This window comes from Physeter macrocephalus, chromosome 18, assembly GCF_002837175.3.
Source record: "Physeter macrocephalus isolate SW-GA chromosome 18, ASM283717v5, whole genome shotgun sequence".
NCBI lineage: Eukaryota > Metazoa > Chordata > Mammalia > Artiodactyla > Physeteridae > Physeter > Physeter macrocephalus.
This window is the reverse complement of record NC_041231.1, coordinates 103,152,546-103,172,612: the sequence shown is the minus strand read 5'-3', so window position 1 is coordinate 103,172,612 and position 20,067 is coordinate 103,152,546. Positions and strand designations below refer to the sequence as shown.

The 20,067-nt window shown below is 53.0% G+C and overlaps 1 protein-coding gene across 1 annotated transcript in view; it reads right to left on the bottom strand.

Annotated features, from left to right (window-relative positions):
• The window catches only part of TXNDC5 (thioredoxin domain containing 5), a 25,467-nt gene extending 6,451 nt beyond the window's left edge, over positions 1-19,016 (bottom strand). The window contains exons 1-7 of the mRNA XM_024121821.2: positions 18,735-19,016; positions 15,222-15,371; positions 10,240-10,345; positions 6,191-6,287; positions 3,781-3,896; positions 2,317-2,403; positions 1,591-1,734 (exon numbers count right to left, since the gene is read on the bottom strand). Of these exons, the coding sequence (XP_023977589.1) occupies positions 1,591-1,734; positions 2,317-2,403; positions 3,781-3,896; positions 6,191-6,287; positions 10,240-10,345; positions 15,222-15,371; positions 18,735-18,997 (963 nt within the window). The 5' untranslated portion in view covers positions 18,998-19,016. The remainder of the gene's footprint in view (positions 1-1,590; positions 1,735-2,316; positions 2,404-3,780; positions 3,897-6,190; positions 6,288-10,239; positions 10,346-15,221; positions 15,372-18,734) is intronic.
• Positions 19,017-20,067: the final 1,051 nt, after the last annotated feature.

Below are 20,067 nucleotides of genomic sequence, written 5' to 3'. Positions count from 1 at the left end.
ACCCGCGTCCCCCGCATCGGCAGGCGGACTCCCAACCGCTGCGCCACCAGGGAAGCCCAAGGATTCGGCTTTGGAAATAAACTGACAAACACGCCTTACGGTTCTCAGCTAGGAAACCAAGCACTGTTTTCCTGGGAAAACACCATTTTGACTCCCCCGAATAATCTCATCTTCACCCACGGCTTCGGCGTCGGTTTCTACCTACAGGAGCGGACGCGGGAACCTCCCGTCTCGACAGGCATCCGGCTTCAGCTCCGGACTCTTTACCCGTGGCCACCTGCAGACCGCCACAGCCCTGGAACCAACACCTGGAAAGTGGACCCGCCCCCCGCCCCCCGCCCCCCCCACCCCGCGCCGTCCTCACCTCACGCCCGGGACACGCTGAACCCCGCCCGGCGCCTCCAGCCCGCCTCTCCCTCCCCTCCCCCATCCCGACTGCGCAGGGGGAGCCGGAGCCCCCTGCCCGCCGTCCCGCATCCTTTGTCTCCAGAAACAGCGGTTTCCGTCTCGTCCACACAGGCTGTAGCCGGCCGGCTTCCTTAAAGTCCACCCTGGCTCCAAGCCGCGCCGTCCTCACCTCACGCCCGGGACACGCTGAACCCCGCCCGGCGCCTCCAGCCCGCCTCTCCCTCCCCTCCCCCATCCCGACTGCGCAGGGGGAGCCGGAGCCCCCTGCCCGCCGTCCCGCATCCTTTGTCTCCAGAAACAGCGGTTTCCGTCTCGTCCACACAGGCTGTAGCCGGCCGGCTTCCTTAAAGTCCACCCTGGCTCCAAGCCCCCCACTGCGCCCTGCAGACCCGAGATCCCCGGCTGGCGGACAGGGCCCTCCGGAGGCCGGCTGCCGGCTCCGTCTGCGTCCCGCGCCGTGCCCTTGGCCTCCTCGCGCCCTCTTCGCTCCCGCCAGCGGACACCGACTCGCCCGCCAGCTGGCGCTCCCCGCCTCCCCGCCTCCCCGCCCCGGCCTGCGACAGCGCCCACATCTTCGCCTGTCTCCCCCTCGCACCCGCCACTCTCCCCAGGCGGAAAACGACCTGTTCGCTTTGTGTCCTGGCGGCCTAGGCCAGTGGCTGGAACGCGACAAGGGCTCGATCAACGCAGAACGAACGAACGTGAAACCTCACGCTCTGAATATATGAAGAGGACACCTCGATAAGTCAGCGGTCGTCTCGACAAATGAAATATCCTATACAGTGATTTGCCTCTGACATTCCAACGCGCAGTGCCCTTCTGCTGCGGCTCTTTCAGGGGCCTTTACCACCTTGACTGCAGCAAGTTATGGACACGCGCAGAACGGGCCCAAGAGGCAACAGCCCAGCTTTCACAGCAAATACCTTCAAGTTAGTGAGTGCTGAATCAAAGGGAAGAACTGTCCAGAAACGCTGACCCCAAATGCTCGCAGGATCCTTTGCCTCACACCCACTCCAGGTTCTTTAAAGGGAAGCTCTGTCTACGCTGACCCCCTAACAAGCGTGTATGTAAAAGGAGTTCAAGAAAACGCTGTGTTGAAAAGCGGACCCCAGCCCACCACGTGAACGGCCGCGTGCCGTGCCTGCGCTGCGGCTTGGGGGCGGGAGCCGACCGTGCACCCACCTGGTCGGCCGCGGGCTCAGCGGCCAGCACGGGGGCCTCCGAGGGCCGGACGGGCTCCGGGGCGCCCCTCTCCGAGCTCTGGAGCTGCGACGCCACGTACTCCCTCAGCGACTCCAGATCTCGCTTGCCCTTGTACTGATCAACCTGTCCGGGACACGGGCCACACGGAGAAACGTCAGGGCTGTGAATCCGCAACCTTCCACCTGCCCACGCGCGCCCCGCCCCCGTTGGACCTCTCTGTCGGGGTGTCCTGGCTCTGTGGTGTCTGCTGCTCAAACGTGAAGGCAAAGCATAGATGATCAGCCGCAGTTTGGCTCTGGGCAAAGAACTTTACAGCGCCTTCCTTCTGCAGAGCTAAGCGTTTCCAAAGTCTGGGCGCTGCCCACCGGCCAGGGACGAAGCCGGCGTGAGAGGCTTACCAAGAGCGAGCGCTGACCCCTGTCAAAGGTCGTAATCAGAGCAGTTCCCCTAGGACCGTCGATTCGGCTTATGCTAGAGTTAACCTGAGCCAGCTGAGATGTTTGGGGAGTACACAAGGCCTGATGGTTTCTCTCAAGCAGCCAGGCCTTACCAACGAAGAGAAAGACATTCTCGCTCCGTGATGCATATTCCTTTAAACCAGTGCCCAACCTGTGCTGGCAACGTGCCACCCCTGTTAAACCACTCGACCGTTCAGCCGTGGTTAAGACACACATCTTGTCTCAACACTAAGACCTGAAGACGTACCTTTTTACCATCTCGGAACCAGAGGAGAGCAGGATAACCTCGGAGCTGGTTTTCTAAACAGAGCTCATAGTGCTGTGTGCAATCAACCTAGAAATACAGATCACGCGCCCAGTCAGTTTCTCCGCGAGCCTTCCTGGTAAACGGGCTCTTGGACACTCAGTACTTTTTCAAAGAAAGAAAATTTCTACAACTCCCCGTCTGTAGCATCTCCGCCAGCAAGCTGCAGCTTTTGGAGAGACTTTACCCCAAAACACACCTGAGCTTAGGGAGCGGAGTGATAGGGTCTACTTTAGAGACATGGTTTCTTTTCACTCAAAAATGCCCGTTGTGGGGGAGCAGCAGTTTACCTGAGCAGGTTAGCAGATGGAGAGAGGGAGCCCAGCCCGACACCCGGAGAAGGGGACGGCCAGCCGTCGTGGACAGAGACCCACGCCAGTCCCAAAGCTAGCTCAGAAATGTATTCTCAGGTTCGGGAGTTTTAAATAGGAGTATTTGGAATATAATAAAGATAAAACTGAAAAGATGTCAAATTAAGTGTTTAACACACAAGAGTGAAAACTTCATGTAACAGCCATTACAGTTTCCTAGGCATCTGCTCTGTGCCCAGCGTCGTGCTCAGCATTTTACTGTCACCCTCACCACCGCCCCACAGTCAGCTCTCGTCTTGGTTTTGCAAAGCGGGAGACTAAGGTGTGGAGAAGCTGCTCGAGGGTGGCTGGCCAGGTCTGTCCGAATCCCACGTTTATGCTTTTGGCCATCTCACCGTGCTGGGCACATCACCTTATTAGCTACAGTTCCTGAACACACAGCATTACTTCTGTATACAAATCAGGCCCCGGCAAAGTAGAAAATGAGATTTTTATAAGAGCAATTCAGGCAGGGTGTCTGGTAGGTGCTGGAGGACGGACGGATTAAAAGTGCTTGAAGGCCCGGAAGCTGCTCTAGATGTTTCCCGAAAACCCAGTTGTCAGGCATCACTTCTGGCTTCCCTCCGTAAAGTGGGAAAGAATTCCAGGCAGCAGGGCAAGCCAGGGCTCCCCACGGGCGGGTCTTCTGCACGCAGGCTGCACACAGGGTGTGAGCGCAGAGCCGAAGGTCCTTTTAGGAAAGAGCTCTTGGGTGATTTCGACTGTGGATGGTCTCCAAGTACGTCCAGTGAACGTTCTCTAAGGCTCTGCCCCATATCTTTGCAGAAAGGGCTCTGGGGCTGCCAATTCAGAATTGGCCATTGCTTCAAAATAAACAAAGGAGCCAAAGCCATAATTTATCTCTAGACTGTGGAAAAGCCAGCACACTCGAAACCCGGCTGCCATCTGTGAAGGTGAAATGAATTATCAAGTGGCACGCTAAATGGAATTAATAAATCAAGTTTGCGACTTTGTGCACAGAATGAATAATGGGCTACTCAGCTAATTAATCCAGCCAAAGGCGGTCTGTTTCCGGTTTAACAGGGCTCTCACTTACCTTGCCAATCTTGACAGTTTCGGAATGTTCAAGGCCCAGAGCCAGCTGCTCCCAGGTCGGAGCCAGAGCTTTGCAGTGACCACACCACGGGGCGAAGAACTTGATAAAGTGGTCTCCTTCGGGGGTGGGGGGGAAGGCAGGGGAAAGGGAGAGGGAGTGTGATTTACATCCACCCAACTAGAGCGTGAATGGAAGCATCTCATCTTTGTCCTCCTGCAAAGCTCGTTCAGGATGAACCCCTGAACCGGTAAAAAGTGACTCCCCATCAAATATGTCTCCACCCGTGAGTTCGTAACGATCCTTAAAAACTAATAATCTCTCATCTCTGGAGGACAACAGGGACCCAACTCATTATTTGGAAAATGGGCAATAAAGGGAAAGAATCAGGCACTTAGCCTGTCTTTCCCACGTGAACTGCACCGCTGGATAACCAAGTGATAAACGAGGGCAAGTGTCTCTTGCTGTAAAAATGAAGACGGGATGCTTGAATTACAGCAGCAGGCTTTGCAGCCCTCGTGAGTTACGGCTCTAGGCGGTGACGGACGAGGCCACTGACATCACAGAGAGACTTCCCAGCCAGGCAGTCTTGCTCACCGCCCCCCCCCGCCCCCCCCGCAAAACATCAAACAGAAAGTGATAAAGTCCCTAGACTCCACGGCCGACTCACAGGGAACAGAGACACGAGGGTGACGCGGACAGGGCAGCTCTACTGCACACCATGGAGCAAGTGGCGGTTTCCCTGCAGTCAGGGCAGCGCCTTGTGGGGGGCGTGGGCAGGGCTGGGACGGGGCACGGGAAGCGAGCAGTTTTCTGTCTTGAGCCGGGTGACCGCTCTATGACCACTCACTACACCCTACACTGTTTTCTGTATCTGGGTTTTATTTCACAGTAAGATAGAAGATCTAAAAAGACTGAATATCACTCCCTTGGCTAGGAAAAAAACAAGCCTCACAACATCATGATTTAGGCACTGAAAACTTTTATCTAGGCTCTTCTACCTTGACCAGCCTAGGGCCAAAACGGTGTCAGGCCGAGACCAAACCGAAATCAGGCTGTGTGGCCAAGGAGAGAACCAACCAATGGACGCTTGACGTGTGACTCAGGCTCAGAGTCCGACGTTGCCGTGGCAACGCTCCCGGCGGCATCTTGTCACCGCGGCAATGATGCGTTCGAGGGAAATGGGGAAAAACTTGCTTCAAAATCAGTACTGTAAATCCACTATACTCCAGTTAAGAAATTTAAGTAAAAACATTTTAAATATACGTGAGCAGCTGATCTGCAAGGCTGAAACCACGTCTCCAGACACGTGTGTCGCTACTTTGGGCTGTGAGGTGGAGACAGGAGGTCCAGGGCCTCCTGGAGCATCAAGAGGAGCTGAGTCAGGGCGGGGCCGCGCTGCTCTCCGAGGAGAGACCCTCATGCCAGCAGCACGAGGCCGCGGCGTGTGGGGACACGGCCCCTCGGTGGGCGACCTGCTCAGGGAAGGTCAAGGCTGGGCTTCGGACGGTGGTCTGTCACGGGGTGGCCCCGGGAGGGCATCCTGCAGGGAGCCCAAGCCCAGCTCAGATTAAAGCGACTCCCCTTAGGACGGAAACCCTGTCAGAGCATCTGTACCAATTAACTAGCCACCTTTAATTAAAAACGGCTGAAAGCATCACCACCAGCGATGTCAGACCTTAAATGGGGTGTATTTCAACTCCCAGCAAGCAGGAAGCTTCGGGGCCGGACACAATTTTAAGCCCTTTTAAGAGCGTTTCCAACCCCGTCTCCCAGGAGGTCAGCAAGAAGGCTGAATTCACTTTCAAGCCCTTCACTGCTGAGCCAACACTTCCGAACGTGTGAAGAAAGGCCTTATACATTATTAACGTTAGAAATCGTACTCAGGTCATTCTGACATTTAGGAGACTATTTTCAAAAAATGAGATTTGGTATCGAAAAATATTTTAAATGTAAAGAACGCCTACGCTGATTCGATTCGTGTGTTATAATGGTCCCAATAAATTCTGGTTTAAACAGGTAAGAGAAACCTTTCTTTCTGCCTCAGGTCAATAAGCATATGATTAACATTAACATAAACAAACACAGTCTTATCCAAGGACGCACTGTCCAGCCAGTACACAAGTAAGTGCACCCACTCACCATCAGTGAGCTTTCCACACCTGAGGCTTTAGCTTAGTATTAGAACTGGCCTTTCCCTAAGGACAGAGACAAAAGGAGAAATCATCTCCGAGAGGAAGAGCAGCAGTAAACACTGATGTCATCGGGGTTGGGGGAGAGAAGCTCTTGACAAGCGCCACCCATGCTGCCACCCACGAGCCCTCAAGTGGCAGGAGGAAAAGCCAGGCCCCCCAGGAGGACGGACCGGGCAGGGGTGCCCAGAGACGCAGACCCGGCGCGCCCGCCCGCCTACCTCGTGCCACGTGCTGCTCAAAGTTGCTGGCCGAGAGCTCGTACAGGCCCTGCTTGAGCTCGGGGGCTCGGGGTGGCTCCACCTCGGGCTCCGGCGTCTGATGGGAAGAGACGGAACAAGAGTCACTGGGTGTGTGTGTGTGTGTGTGTGAAGACCCAGTGGAGCCCGTGGAGGCTTCTGTCTGGAACCTTCTATGCTCTCCCCCCTCCCCTGCCACCTCGAGGCTTCGAGGGACACTGCTGTGTTGAGGTGGCGCCCCGGGCAAAGAAGCGACTTTGTCAGCCTCGGCAAATGCTCGAGGATCGATGCTCCAGGCAGCTTGGGTGACGGCCTCCCTGCCCCAACCTGTCCTTTGCTGTCCCCAAACCCTACCCAACAGAGCAGACAAACTGAAGGATGGGCCACCCCAAACCAGCACCCTGTCCCGTCCTTTGAAACATGACCTGAGGCGTCTTGTAGAATACAGAAGGAAGCAGCGCCCAAAGACACAGAGGGAGTAAAAGGGACACAACGGGGAACGGGAAACCATCAGAGAACAGGAGGGCCTGGCCATCCTTTATCTACACAAACAAGAGAACCTGTGAAGGAAGGTAAAACTCTGAAGGGCTGATAAAAGAGAAAAGGTGACGAGAAAGAAAATCCAGGTGGATGGAAGGCAGCAAAGAGAAAACCACAGGGCAAACATGGGCTGCACCTTTAAGCAAGAATATAGTTCATGGGGCTAAGTTTGGGACAGAAACACACAGTGAACAGACAAGAAGCGGCATTTCTCCAGTACCTGGCAGACACCAGTGTGACAACGAACTACTAGCCACTCTACCACACCATTCGAAATGTCTCAATTGTCTAGGCCGACACAGCCACGGCCTGCAAGCAGAGGTGAAGAGAAGACCACCGAATGCCCACTGTGCTATAGACACGTGGGTGTGTATTACTCAGTTTTTATCTAGCGGTTCATATTTCGATTAAAAAGAATATCTAAGTTAAGTCTTTGAAAGCTTTCAGAGTGCTGACAGCTCAAAGCTGGGCAGTAAAGCACCATGAAGTTTTCTTTTCCACTGCTGGCCTGACAAAACTTTCGAAGTGCTTAAGTACCCAGACAAAAGGATGCCCAAGAGTGATGGCTAAGTGAACAGTCAGTTAAGTTCCAATAACGTGAAACAAAAGACTGTATGTCACCCTGTATAAGATGTTCCAAGGGCTTGCAGTAGTAAAATGTCCATCTATGGCACCGAAGGAGCATGTCCCTCGGTGGCACGTAGGGATGGCCATTATGGGAACACCGCAGTGTATCACAGAATGGGCGCCCTCCCCTCCCCGGGCGGGTGACAATGTGGGCTTACAGAGTCTTAAGAACGCAATCTGGCAGTATTCATCAGGAGCCATAAAAGTGGTCTTGTCTTTTTACTGTTTGCCTTGCAATTTTATGTCTGCGAACATATTCTAAAAAGTCACTCCAAAGTAGGGGAAAAAAACGTCCTTTACAAAAATAAAAATGTTCCTTATAGCATTTCTGATGACAGAAAAAATATACATAACCTAAATATCCATGGACAGAGAAGAGCTGAATTGTGGCAAATCCAGGAGATAAAATATGATCAATATAAAGATGATTCAACTATATAAAAAGATCACTAATGAAATGAACCATGCTTATTTGATTATGACTGTTTAAGGAAAAAATACAGAAGGAAACATGGAAATATAAAAATTGGGGTAAAATTTAAGAAATGGCAGGTTTTCCTTTCTTTGACTTCCTTTAATACTGCCATAATGCTAGGAAGGAAAAATCTAAATTTATCCTGTTTAAAGATGAAAATGTATATATTATTTAGATATAAATACAGAGAAAAGTTTTTAAAAAGTTTTTGCTTATAAGGCAAAATTCATATTGAAAAGAATTTCGGTTTGCAATAGTAAGTCTGAATATTTGAACTTTTCTATAATAAGGCACCCTGTCATCATTTCTAGCAATTATCTGAGATCCCCACTGCTCTGAGACACAAAGATACAGCCAGTGGGTAACTGAGGTCTCAGGTGGGGAGGGGTGGGTTCCATGTGGCCACGCCCCTGGGGTACCCCCCTGAGGATGGCTACGTGAGCCTCAGCCTGGCTGCCCCGTCCCCAGCCTGCGCTTTGGGCTCCGCTCCCCAGAAAGACGTTCGGTTCATGAGATGAAGACTTTCTGCCATCCTGACACTGGCGGATGGTTTCGTGGATAAAGTCATCATAGAAGACTGGCTTCTTGCTGAAAAGTTTACTTTAAATGTTTTTGGAGACCATGAACTCCCCTTTAAAACTGGCTTCCTCCCCTCAGAGGACATTTCCACACACACACAAAAAACAAAACAAAAAAACTTAAAGTTTAAATCTATGTGAAAGTTACACCTGCTCCTCCAGCTTTCTTGCCATGACAAAGATGCAAATTTACTCTCTGCAAGGTTTGTGGTTTTCCCTGTTGCCTAAAATTAGACACGTCTCTGGTCAACACTTATTCAATACCGTATGCCGACACTCTTCTCCACGTGGTTCTAAACTTTTAAAAATGTGAGGTAAAGTAGCACTTGGGAAGCAGCTGGGTTTCTGATTAGCTGTGGCCTCTACACAGAATCTGGGGGACAGCTGAAGGACCACACCCTGGAAGATGACACCAACAGCCTCAGGGCCCCCAAAAGACCTCTGGAGCACAGACAACCTTCAAGTCAGGGAACGCCTACCTGATGCAATACCACAGTCTTAGTCCAGTGTTGAACTGGAAATTACATTCAAAGACTTCAGATGCTCTTAATATTTTCATCAGAAACGTACAGCACGGCCATCTTTCGATTCCCGTCAAAATACAGCTCAGCCTCTGTGAGCCTGAGCATTCGGCATTAATCCGAAAGCACCGCACACGAAGGGACACTTACTGCACGGCTCACGGTCGTAGTGATTTATAACAACATTAAGACTCCTAACATCAGCTGGAGGAGGATTACAGGTTTTTCTCTGTAACACTCTACATATGTCTTTAAAAAATATCTCAGTAACACAACATTGTAAATCAACTATACTTCAATTAAAAAAAAAATCTCAGAAATCATACAGTTTCTGCAATTTCCTGATATTATCCTTAGAGCGGGGGAGGCCGTTAAGACATGGAGAGTATGAAGGGTACTGAATTCTGTTACCAGCAAAGCCACGTGGGGCCGTGGGGCTGAGAAGAAAAGGGAAGATTCACACTGTGGGTACCGCCTGCAGGAGCGAGGTCCCGGGGGGAGGAAGGAAGGGCGGGGCTGGCCCGGCCTGGACGCTCTGGCCGGGGGCCTGGCCCTGACCCTGGGTGGCCACGAGTCCATCGCGGGTGCTGAGGAATTACTGTGAGCTGAATTACATGTGAAGCGGGCACAGAGGGTATGTTAAAAAGTAGTAAGTCCTCCTCCGTGGGCTGCATCCTGACATATTTACAAATGACACTGACTGTGCAGCCAAACGTGGGGCGGGGAAGCAGGGGAGACAAAATAAGGCCCACAAAACGGGAACCAGTGTCGAGGCGCGGGCGGGCAGGCGGGGCACCTCCTCTACGCTCCTGCACACCATCCACTAGGCTCTTCTTTCCACTCTGGTGCCTGTCTGCACTTTTCCATAACAGAAAGTTGTGAAAAGTTCATCTCTTCCCACTTACATAAGGTACTTAGAGGAACCAAATTCACAGAGGCAGAAAACAGAGCGCTGGGCACCAGGGACGCCGGAGGGGGAGGGGGAGGGGGAGTCAGGGTTTAACGGCGACAGGGTTTTCCCTTCGGGAAGACGGAAACTTTCTGTGCGTGGATGGCGGCGACGGCGGCCCCACGTTCTGAATGTATTTATACCGCTGAATTGTAGGCTGAAAAATAGTTAACAGGGCAAATTTTATAGTGTATTTTATCACAATAAAAAGAAAAACTGAGAAGAAAGAAAACGTGAATCTTTACTTATGATAAAAGTTGCTTTAAGACGGTACTGAAACTGGCCTCCTGACGACCCCAAAAATGCAGGAAGAAAGAGGGGGAGGTTTTGTATGCACTCACGGGGGCCTCCTCATTCAGTGTCTGCAGCATCCAGTTTTCCAGGGCCTGAAAATCCCGGGGACCCTGGTACTTCACAGCTTCTTGGCCAGGCCTGAAAAACTTCAAGCTGAAAGAGTAACAGAGGATTAGTTGCAGTAGATTTTAAAGCACTTCAAACCACTCTGAGCAGAGAGCAAACTCGGTTAGCGGAACAATCATCAAAATGAGGTGTCGGTGGGCTGCAGCCAGCACACCCCTGCCCCTCTCTGATAATACTTGGAAGAGAAAGAAAAGTCATGTTCTAGGCGATAACATGTTCACTTAATCCTGAACTTTTCAAAGTTTCTTATGTTATTCTTGAAAAACAAAACCGGGGTGAACACCTCAGGCCGCGAGTTAAACCCCAAGCTACGAGGGTTCAGCTGTGCAGAACTCTCTAGCTCTCCCCTGCCCCCATGTCTGTTATCCTTCCCCGGCTTCAGTAGTTTTTACGTTCTGCATTTTGAAAAACAATTTACAACTGTAGTAGAAATAGCATTGTTCTGCAGTAAATGTATTTCCAGGATACACCGTCAGCTATTCAACTCTTACAGCGCATGAACATCCAGCTACTGTGAGAGTTCAACTTTCCAACTACAAGGACAACCTTGACATTGGTTGATATGGCCCATTCACTTGCCCCCAGAGAAGGAGTCTTTTCCATTGTCCACGCATACTAGGTATCTGCAGACAGAGCAAGGAGCTCTGCCTTTGGAGGGGAGCAAAGACATCACCAGAGGCCGAGATGAACATGTCCAGACCCTGTGTCACTCCACTGGTGATGGGACAACATGGTCCAGATAAAACTTAACAGAAGGCGCCAGGGAATGGGGGGAGGGGAGGGACTAATTCTTCTATTGACAGAATTAATAGAAGGTGGCAGGATGGAGGGGGAAATATGGCTACTGACAGGAAACAAACACAGGCTAGCATTCAGGGGCGAACCCACTCATCTAAACACCCCTAACGCTTCCCGGCACGTATGCGGGTTTTGTTAGGAGATGCCCAACGCACAGCGTCAGAGTGCGAGAAGTTAAGATATGCAGAAATCAAGCTGTGGGTTTGGATAGCTAGCCCCACAAAGGTCTTAAAATGAAGTTTCACACCAAACAAGAAAAGCAACACACTGGCTGTAGAAGGCATTCAGGTGAAAATGGGCTTACCGGCCTCACCCAGAAGCTCAGATCCTGTGACGGACTAGGGGACATCCCGATGCGTCTCCGGTGAAGAATACATGTCCCCTTCCCTAGCAGCTTATACTCATATAACCATGACAGAAAGACACAATCTAATTCGATTTGGCCAGTATGTCCCTTCCTTCATGAAGTTTAACATTTCAAGCGACTCCAAAGCAGGCTCTCAGACCGTGAACACCCGCATCCGCCACCTTGAGATGCTCTGGAAAGGTTAGCTGTGCCCACGAAGGACCAGAGGCGGCTACTGCCCCTCTCCACTCCCTCCCTCTCTCCCCAGTGCCTCCCTCCACCAAAGCGCTTCAGGATGGAGACCAGTGGATCCTCAAAACATCAGAAAGGAATAAAGACGCAGACGTAGAGAATGGACTTGAGGGCACGGGGAGGGGGAAGGGGAAGCTGGGACAAAGTGAGAGAGTGGCGTGGACATATATACACTACCAAATGTAAAATAGCTAGCTAGTGGGAAGCAGCCGCATGGCACAGGGAGATCAAGGGGATGTGGGGATATACGATATATGTATGCATATAGCTGATTCACTTTGTTATAAAGCAGAAACTAACACACCATCGTAAAGCAATTATACTCCAATAAAGATGTTAAAAAAAAAAAGAAAGAAAATCTGAAGACTTAAATATTAATTGTAACAATAAAACTATACAAGAATTTTTTTAAAAAAATCAGAAATCAGACCGGGCGTTGTTGAACCCATCCTCCGTTTCTTTGCTAAGGTTAAAATGCAGTAAAACCTAATCCGTGACTTTTTCCTCATGTGGTGTACTGAGCGAAGCAAAACTAATTTTTAAAATCTCTTCCTGTTGTTGGATTAAAAATCTCTCTAACCAGCTCGAGTCTGAGATTCTGGTTAAGTTCACAGAGCCTAGGGAGGGCCCAGCTTCCCTTACGGGGCATCTGACCTCATTCTCACTGTAGATGGAGATGAAGGCAGCCACGCAGAGCGGGCCATGGGGTTCATGCCCCAAGTATAGCCCCAAACTCTTCTGCTGTTACCAAACCTCCACGTGGGCACTGGTTTTCCTGGTGATCTGTTCCTCAGTCAAGGAGACTGCAGGGGAAAAGACCCCCGTTGCCGGGTCCCTCTGGAAAAGAGCGTGATGGAATTTCTACTACTACAGAGGAGATGGTGTTATGGGCTGAACTGCGTCCCCCAAAAGATTTGCTGAAGTCCTAACCGCGCTACCATGGAATGTGCCCCCGTTTAGAAATAGGATTTGCATAGAGGCAAAGCTAAAATGCGGCCCTGAAGGGGGGCCCTAATCCAGTACGTACAGAAAGGGGAAATTCAGACCCAGAGAGAGCCATGCAAACGGCAGAAGGCCAAGTTAAGAAGGAGCACTGGGGTGATCCTACAAGTCAAGGCACACCAGAGACTGCCCTCCAACCACCAGGAGCCAGGAAGAGGCAAGGACGGACCCCTGACAGGTTTCGGAGGCGGCACGGCACTGCTGATGCCTCCATTTCGGGCTTCTGGCCCCCGGAACTGTGGGAGAAAACGTTTCTGTTCTTCGCAGTGGTACCCTGCATGGCAGCCCTAGGGAAGGTCCTTCAGCCCTGCCCCTGCCAGCATTTTCCCAGATGATAAAGATTCTTTACCGGCTCAACAGCAAGACCTCCAAACACCTTCCCGAGCAACAGCAGCCTCCCCCAGGGACCTGGGAGCCCAAACTCCCTCCCTCTCCCATCCTTGACTCCAGTTAAAGGTGCCAGGGGAGGGATGACCGAAAAGCTAACGTGCTGACACCCTGCTCCGCAACCCGCCTCAGCATTTACATCATCTGATTCAGGCCTCGAAACATCCCTAGAAGTAAAAGCTCACACAGGTACGTCTATGACTGCCCTAAGGCCACTACATTTTACGCAGCATGCCCCTACCGCCTGCATTCTGTGAAAAAAATCTGTTCTCGGGCTGTGACGGTCACGAGGTTCCTTCCCAAACCATGTAGTGGGAGCTCATTGTACTGTGTAGTTCTTTTTAACAACACAACACCAGTGCATGGTTTTCTTGGGGAGACCATCTTCTAAAAAACAAATCAGGACACCTGACCCAACATGGATCTTTCAGTATCTGTGAAGAGCATCTGTGGAGTAACTGATGTTGCAGCCAGAGAGCTCGTATGACTGCGTGCAGGTGGAACCCTCTGCTCTCTGACACTTGCCTTCTCAGCCCTATGACTGGTCCTGTTTCACCTTCCCTATGGCGTGGTTTATGGTGCACAGAGCCACAGGGCCACACAGAGCCAGCTGTTAAGAGTGGACACCATGGCCACCCATCTCTGTTGCTCCTGCACCTTGAAAGCAACAGGCTCTCAGCAGGTAACCGGCCCCACTTCTCACTGGCTGCTTCTCTGGGATGCTCTTCATACAGGCAGAGTTTACTTTAAAGGCAACGCAGTGGAGCACAGGACAGTGACGCCAACAGGTAGGTACATACGGCAGGAAATTTTGTCTCTATTGCTCTGGTTTGATGTACACGTGAGTTACTGCACTCACATTAGCAAGCAGTCACCAAAGACCAAGAGTTCCAGAGCCCTTAATGGAAATGCCAAATCTCCAAAGGTTAGAGGAAACCTTAACATCATTGGGTATGTTCAGATCCGTATCTACACACACGTTATTACACAAGACAGTGGTATGGGGGGGGGTGGGTGTCAGCATCCTACTTCAGACTCAGAGGCCGAGGAACGTGCGTGGCCAGAGCTGCAGGATAAGTAGACGGTAGAGCTGGGGTCCAAACCGTGGCATCCAGGTTCCAGCCCAGAGCTCCTGCCATTTTCCATGCGGCCTCTCAAGTTTGAAGATCAGCTCGGGTTTCCCAAAGGACTGACTTCATTTGTCAATCTGAACAAATATTTTGGGACCTGCAGTGCCCAACCCCTCGCCCATCCTTCTGGAAACAGCATCTTCCCTTTTTTGGAGAAGCTCTCTTCACTCCACCAGGAAATGCTGAGTCTGAACGGGGCTGCCGTCTTCCGACAAGATCCTGCCTCTCGGGTCACAAAGATGGCTTCTGGAATGAACACTCTATCCAAGCTGGGCCCATCGGCGACGGGCCCAAGTCCGCCATGGCAAGAGAGAGATGCAGAGCGGGGTGTTAAGTCACCTTAAGGGCTGGGAGGGCAGAAAAACAGACCTCCAAACCCACGGAGCCGAGTCTCAGAGGCCTCCCCCACAGCCTTCAAATTAATTCCCTCTTCTGTTCATTAAGCCAGTTTCAATTTCTGTTCTTAAAACCAAAAAACTATTTTAACTGTCAAGGAAGTAGGTAGCAAGTATCACTTGTCACAACGGCTGCACGTTCTTTCCAACAAAAACAGCCCGCGGGCTAGTCACGTGGGAAGTAACTCTAGAAAGGAGGCTTAAGAATTAACAGAGTGGCCAAAAATGCAGACGCAAATACATGCCAGTCGGTGCTCATCGTGTAAACGTACGTGTGAACGTCAAATGGGACAGGACCTCATGGAGAATGCCATTTTTCTCTGGCAGACACGTTCTTTTATAAACAGGAAAACTCAACTGATTAACTAAGGGCTTTTCCCAAACAAAGTAAAAAAAGGCACCTAATACGCACACGGTGTAAATATAACCCTTCCCTGACAACAGGGAATGCCTGCTTAAAGTCAGCACCGCCTCACTCCTCCGAACTACAGAGAAGGTGCCAAAAGTCTAACTTGAACTTTCCTGGCCGAACGCGGCTGGCAAGAAGCCGAGGAAGACCCAGCGGATTCAGGATGCGAGCGCCCGTCACTTACGTGGGGTACCCACGCACGCCCTGGGCGGAGCACACATCCGAGTCAGCTGTGCAGTCGACCTGGGCCACGTACACCTTGGCGTCCTCCATGCTGTTGTACTTGTCTCCCAGGTCGTTCCAGATAGGCTGCAGCCGCTGGCAGTGTCCACACCTGTAGCAAGGTGACAGTGAGAAGCACGCCGAGCGCCGGGGTCAGGGGGTGCCTGACCCACCCCCTCAGCCATTTCCTAGGGCAGCGGGGCTCTCTGATCCAACCCCTTCTTCACACTGCAGTGGAGACGGGGCCGGACAGCTCACAGTGTCTGCGGAACCTTGCTCCCCCGCTTAAACCCTCCGGAGAGACTCCACGTTGTTCTCAGCGTGAAATCAAAACTTAGCCCGGCGCTGCGCCCGATCCCCCTCGACCCGGCCCCTGCTGACCTCCCACCTGACCTCTATGCACACTGCCCTCCTTCCCTTGCCGCCCACCGCTGGGCCATGCTGCTGAGTTTCCAGGTTCCTGAAAGGGCCGTAGCTTGGCCGGGCCCTGGGAATCAGCACACTCTTCTCTCTGACACTTCCTCCCTAAACCCACCTGGCTCATTCCTATTTGTTCAGTTTGGGTGTCACTTCCTCCAGGAAGTCAGCCCTGACTCCCAGGCCATCTGGTGTCCACTCTGTTCTCCCCCTTTTCTGGAGAGCTCCCTCGCTCCACCTCTGTGGCAGTGGCTCGGCACTTCCCCTCGCCACGGCTCCTTTATGGTCAGGTCTCCTCTACCACGTAACCGAGCCTCCCCAAATGCAAGGCAGCCTCGAAATGAAATCAGTTCTGCATTCTCTCCAGTGAGAAGCATAAAAAAAGCTTGTGGCCACCCCAAACTTCTAAATTTGATATACTCAAACATACACTTATAATATTCATTGTATGAATTTAACTTTACACAAACATTATGGCATGTGGGGTTTATTTCCCCACTCACCTGCTAAGTGTGTATGCATGGTGTCTACGATGTAACTACTTGCTGTACTGCTTCCTAAAGTGTGGTAAGAACACCCAACACTTAATAACTGAGTTCATCCTCAAAATAATTCCTCAATAAAATCAGTGCTAAATCTCCTTGCCTCTTTTCTGACAGATGACCTCACCAGGAAGCACCGGAAAATTCTTGCTTCAAGCTAACCTGTCTTCCCTAAGCACTTCCTTGGCCAGAGAAGGGAATCCTGCTTTATAAGAGGTTCAAATACAATATGAATCCCTCTTTTCTGGAAGACAACTGTGAGGGAAAACCCCTGCTAGATTTAAGTATATATGGTACCAGAAGACAAGCATCATCCTTCCTACAACTGGATCCCCAGTGTCTGGCATGTACTAAGTGCTTGGCAATCTCTTAGCGATGGATCCATGGGTGCCGTGCAGTTGGCACTTCTGGGTGTGGACCCCTGGGGCTACAGCACGAACCTCTGAGACAGCAGCTGCATTCAGAGGCAGTTTGCGGTCACATAACAGAGCAAAGCCACCCGGTCCTTTTGAGGAGGCGGCTCCAACCTTGACCTCATTGTCACCAGATTCAATGTGACCTGAAAACTGGCCATAGAGAAGCTATGACCTGATGCTGGCACAAGATCCACAGCAGTAGGACAACCCTGCCTCTGCCCAGTTCAGAGCAAATACACACAGATCAATGTTTTCATTAGCTCCTACCCCCAAATCACACGTGGGCTCCCAACATTCCAGAAACTGAAATGGAAAGAGGAGGGGCAGCCCACAGTGTATTCCATCTGAGCTCCAATCTGCTCTTAAAGTCTAACTTTTAAATGTTGTCACAGAAACCCACACATCTCTATTTAAACATTTCACAGTAGACTATTAAGAAGCAAACAAAAACTTTAAAAGTTACTTTCTCTGCGAGCATCCACCTAAAAGTCTATAAGCCGCACACAATGAAACATTACATTACTTTAAGGAATGTACTTAACAGCAAGTGCCCGGTCCTCTCCCTCACTCAGCCCAGGACTAGCTGGTGAGTATTACAGAGACTCCAAAATTAAAACTCCACTGGCACTGCACGGACCTACGATGTCTACATGTCAGTTTTTCTTTAAAATATAAGGGGAAAAAAATCCATGGGCAGATTTATTCCACAAAAATAGGCTTCACTTAAGTAGTGTATTTAATTGGAATAGCTACTCTGCGAATACCCTTCACAAAGTAACTATCGTTATCCATTACTTTACACTACAAAGTATTTCCTATACCACTGGTAGTTCTACAAATTCAACTCTTGGTTCTTGGGAACTGGAAACAACGTATCTATGGGACAGCTCTGACCCAGACCAAAAGTGCTGATTTAACTCCAAATGAACTGAAATACAGTCATCATCTGAACATGGGGAGGAAGAGAAAAAGTTTCCTCCAACTTCCACCAGCACATTTTCTGAACAGGCCGTTTTTCTTGGGCATCTTCTCCCTATTCCTTCCTGCATCCCCTTCCCACATCTCAAGGAGCCGCCTCCGCTCTGGGGGAGAATGCCAAATTCTGCAGTAAAGCCTGCAAAGGGCCTTGGGCCCCGAAGACTGGCTGTGTGCCCCGCCCACGGAGGACCCCTTCGGCGGGCATCTAGGCCCTATAGGAGGAGGGCACTCAGTCCCTGTGCTCGTGCGAACGACCGGAAGGCTTTCCGTAGGACAACCCACAGGGCAGGCGTCCCTGGGTTCGGCACCGAGGCCACACCAAAGCCCCCCGCCCCCGAGAACCACGGCGAGGGAGACCGTCTGCTCAACGTAGTGACTTTTCCCGTCTCACACTTTGCAGACGACCAGGCCCCGAGAGAGCAGAGAGGAGCAGGTGCCAGAGGTCGGCCTTGGGTCCGGGGCCAGTGGCTCCCATCACCGCGAGCACAGCTCCCCACCGCCGCGGGGCTGCGGACGGGCCCCCAGAACCCGCACTGCTCTCCACTCCCCGGGGGAGCGCAGGAACCCTCTTCTGCCTGGGCCACCCCTTCCCGCAGGGTGGGAAATCACGCCTTGTGAGTCCCTGGGTTTCAATTAAACCCGCAGGCCGGAGGTCTGCCGTGCGGCGAGCGAACCGCCTCCGAAGTCCAAGTGTGCACGCCTGGCGCCTGGTCGCCGGGGCGACCGCACGTGGCCTCCGGGTCCCGGCGCACCGCAGGCCGCTGCCTCCGGCCGGCGCAGAAGTTTGGGGCCAGGGGACGGACGGGTTCTGAGCTCCCAGCGGCCCCGAAGGGCGACGACCCCTTCCCCTCCCCCGGTGCGGGGATCGGGGGAGGGGGCGCGGGAGCCGGAGCCGCGGCCTTTTCCGGCTCGGCCCTCGGGGACCGCCCCCTCCTGCTCCACCCCGGCCCTAGCGCCACGTCAGCCGCGAGCGCCCGGCGCGTGCCGCCCCCCGGCCCGGAAGACCCTCAGCCCCTCTCCGGGCGCCCCCAGGCCGCGGCCCCGCGCCCCCCGCGCGCACAGTGCGGGGCCCGGGCCCGACCCGCGCCCGCGCAGCCCGAGGCGGGCGGTGCGGCCAGTTACCAGGGCGCGAAGAACATGACGAAGTGCGCGGCGCTCTGGATGCCGTGCGTGAACATGTCGGCCGTGTACAGGTACTTGGCGTGCGGGTCCTGCCCGTCCCCGCCGTCGGCCGCGGGGGCCCCGTCCGCCGCCGCCTCCGGCTCCTGGGCCCAGGCGCCCCCGCGCCCGCCGCCGGCGTCCAGCAGCAGCAGCAGCAGCAGAGGCGCGACCGGCGCCAGGGCCCGGGGCCGCGGCGGGAGGAGACCTCCGGCGCGCGCGGACATCACGGCTGGCTGGGCGCGCTCTCGCCGCGGCGGCCAGTTCTCTCCGCGCCGCCCGCCCCGCCCCCCGCCCCGGAGAGGCCCCGCCCGCGCCCCGCCCCGCCCGGCGCGCGCCGGCTGCCCGGCGGAGGCTGGGCCCGCGCGCGCCCGGAGGGCCTGGCTGGGAGCCCGCGGAAGGAGGGGGTCCGGGCCCCCAACAGCCTTCCATGCCCGGCCTCCAGCACTTCCCGGGACGGCCTGGGTTACTCCCGCGGGGCGCTGCGCCTCCCCAAACCCAGGCTCTGCCCGCTCTGGCCTGGTGCGGGGCTGAGTGTTGGAGCGCCGGGAGGCCACAGTGGGGGATGTCAGCCTCGGTTCATCTCAACGTACACAAAGACCCCGGGATTTCAGGCAAAAGGAAGAAAGAGCTGCTGTCAGCAGAATTCAGGAAACAGCAGAATGGGCGGGGTTTACACCTGAATGAGTCAAATTCTTGGCTGGACCTCAACGGTGATTCTGGGCCTGAGCTCTGGGACTGATGAAAACCCGCTTAACGAGAGAAACCCGTGCCGGGGTGCCCCGCCCTGCCTTACCTTGAGGGCGAGAAGGTGAAAAGCTCAAAGCGTCCTCTTAGACACTAATCCCGCAGGGCTCCTCCAAAAACGCCTGGCTGGCGTCCTATGGCGCCCTAACTCCCCAACTGCATCAAGGCTATAAAGACACGCCTACTCTGGCTGCACTGCCTCCCGTGGAAAGACTGCGAGGCTTCCCCAGGTGTGAATCGTGTGAATCGGGCACCTCGCAATTCACATCTGCAGGCGCACGCCTGATTGCACGTGGTAGTTGAAGGTTAGGCCCCGCCCTAGGGATCGGAAGCTAAATCAGGAGGCTCACTGGGTTGCTTCCTGGGATCCTGCTTGTCCTTGATTTATCCTCAGTCTGGGAAACCCCGGGCAGTGACTGCTGACACAGCAGGGGAAGCGCCTAGTGATTCACCTGTCATTACACTGCTCTGGCCACTACGCACCCTTTAACCAAGGTTTGCCAAATACCAAGTCATCAATTTCCCCTCAAAACCGACTCTCCCAACCAGT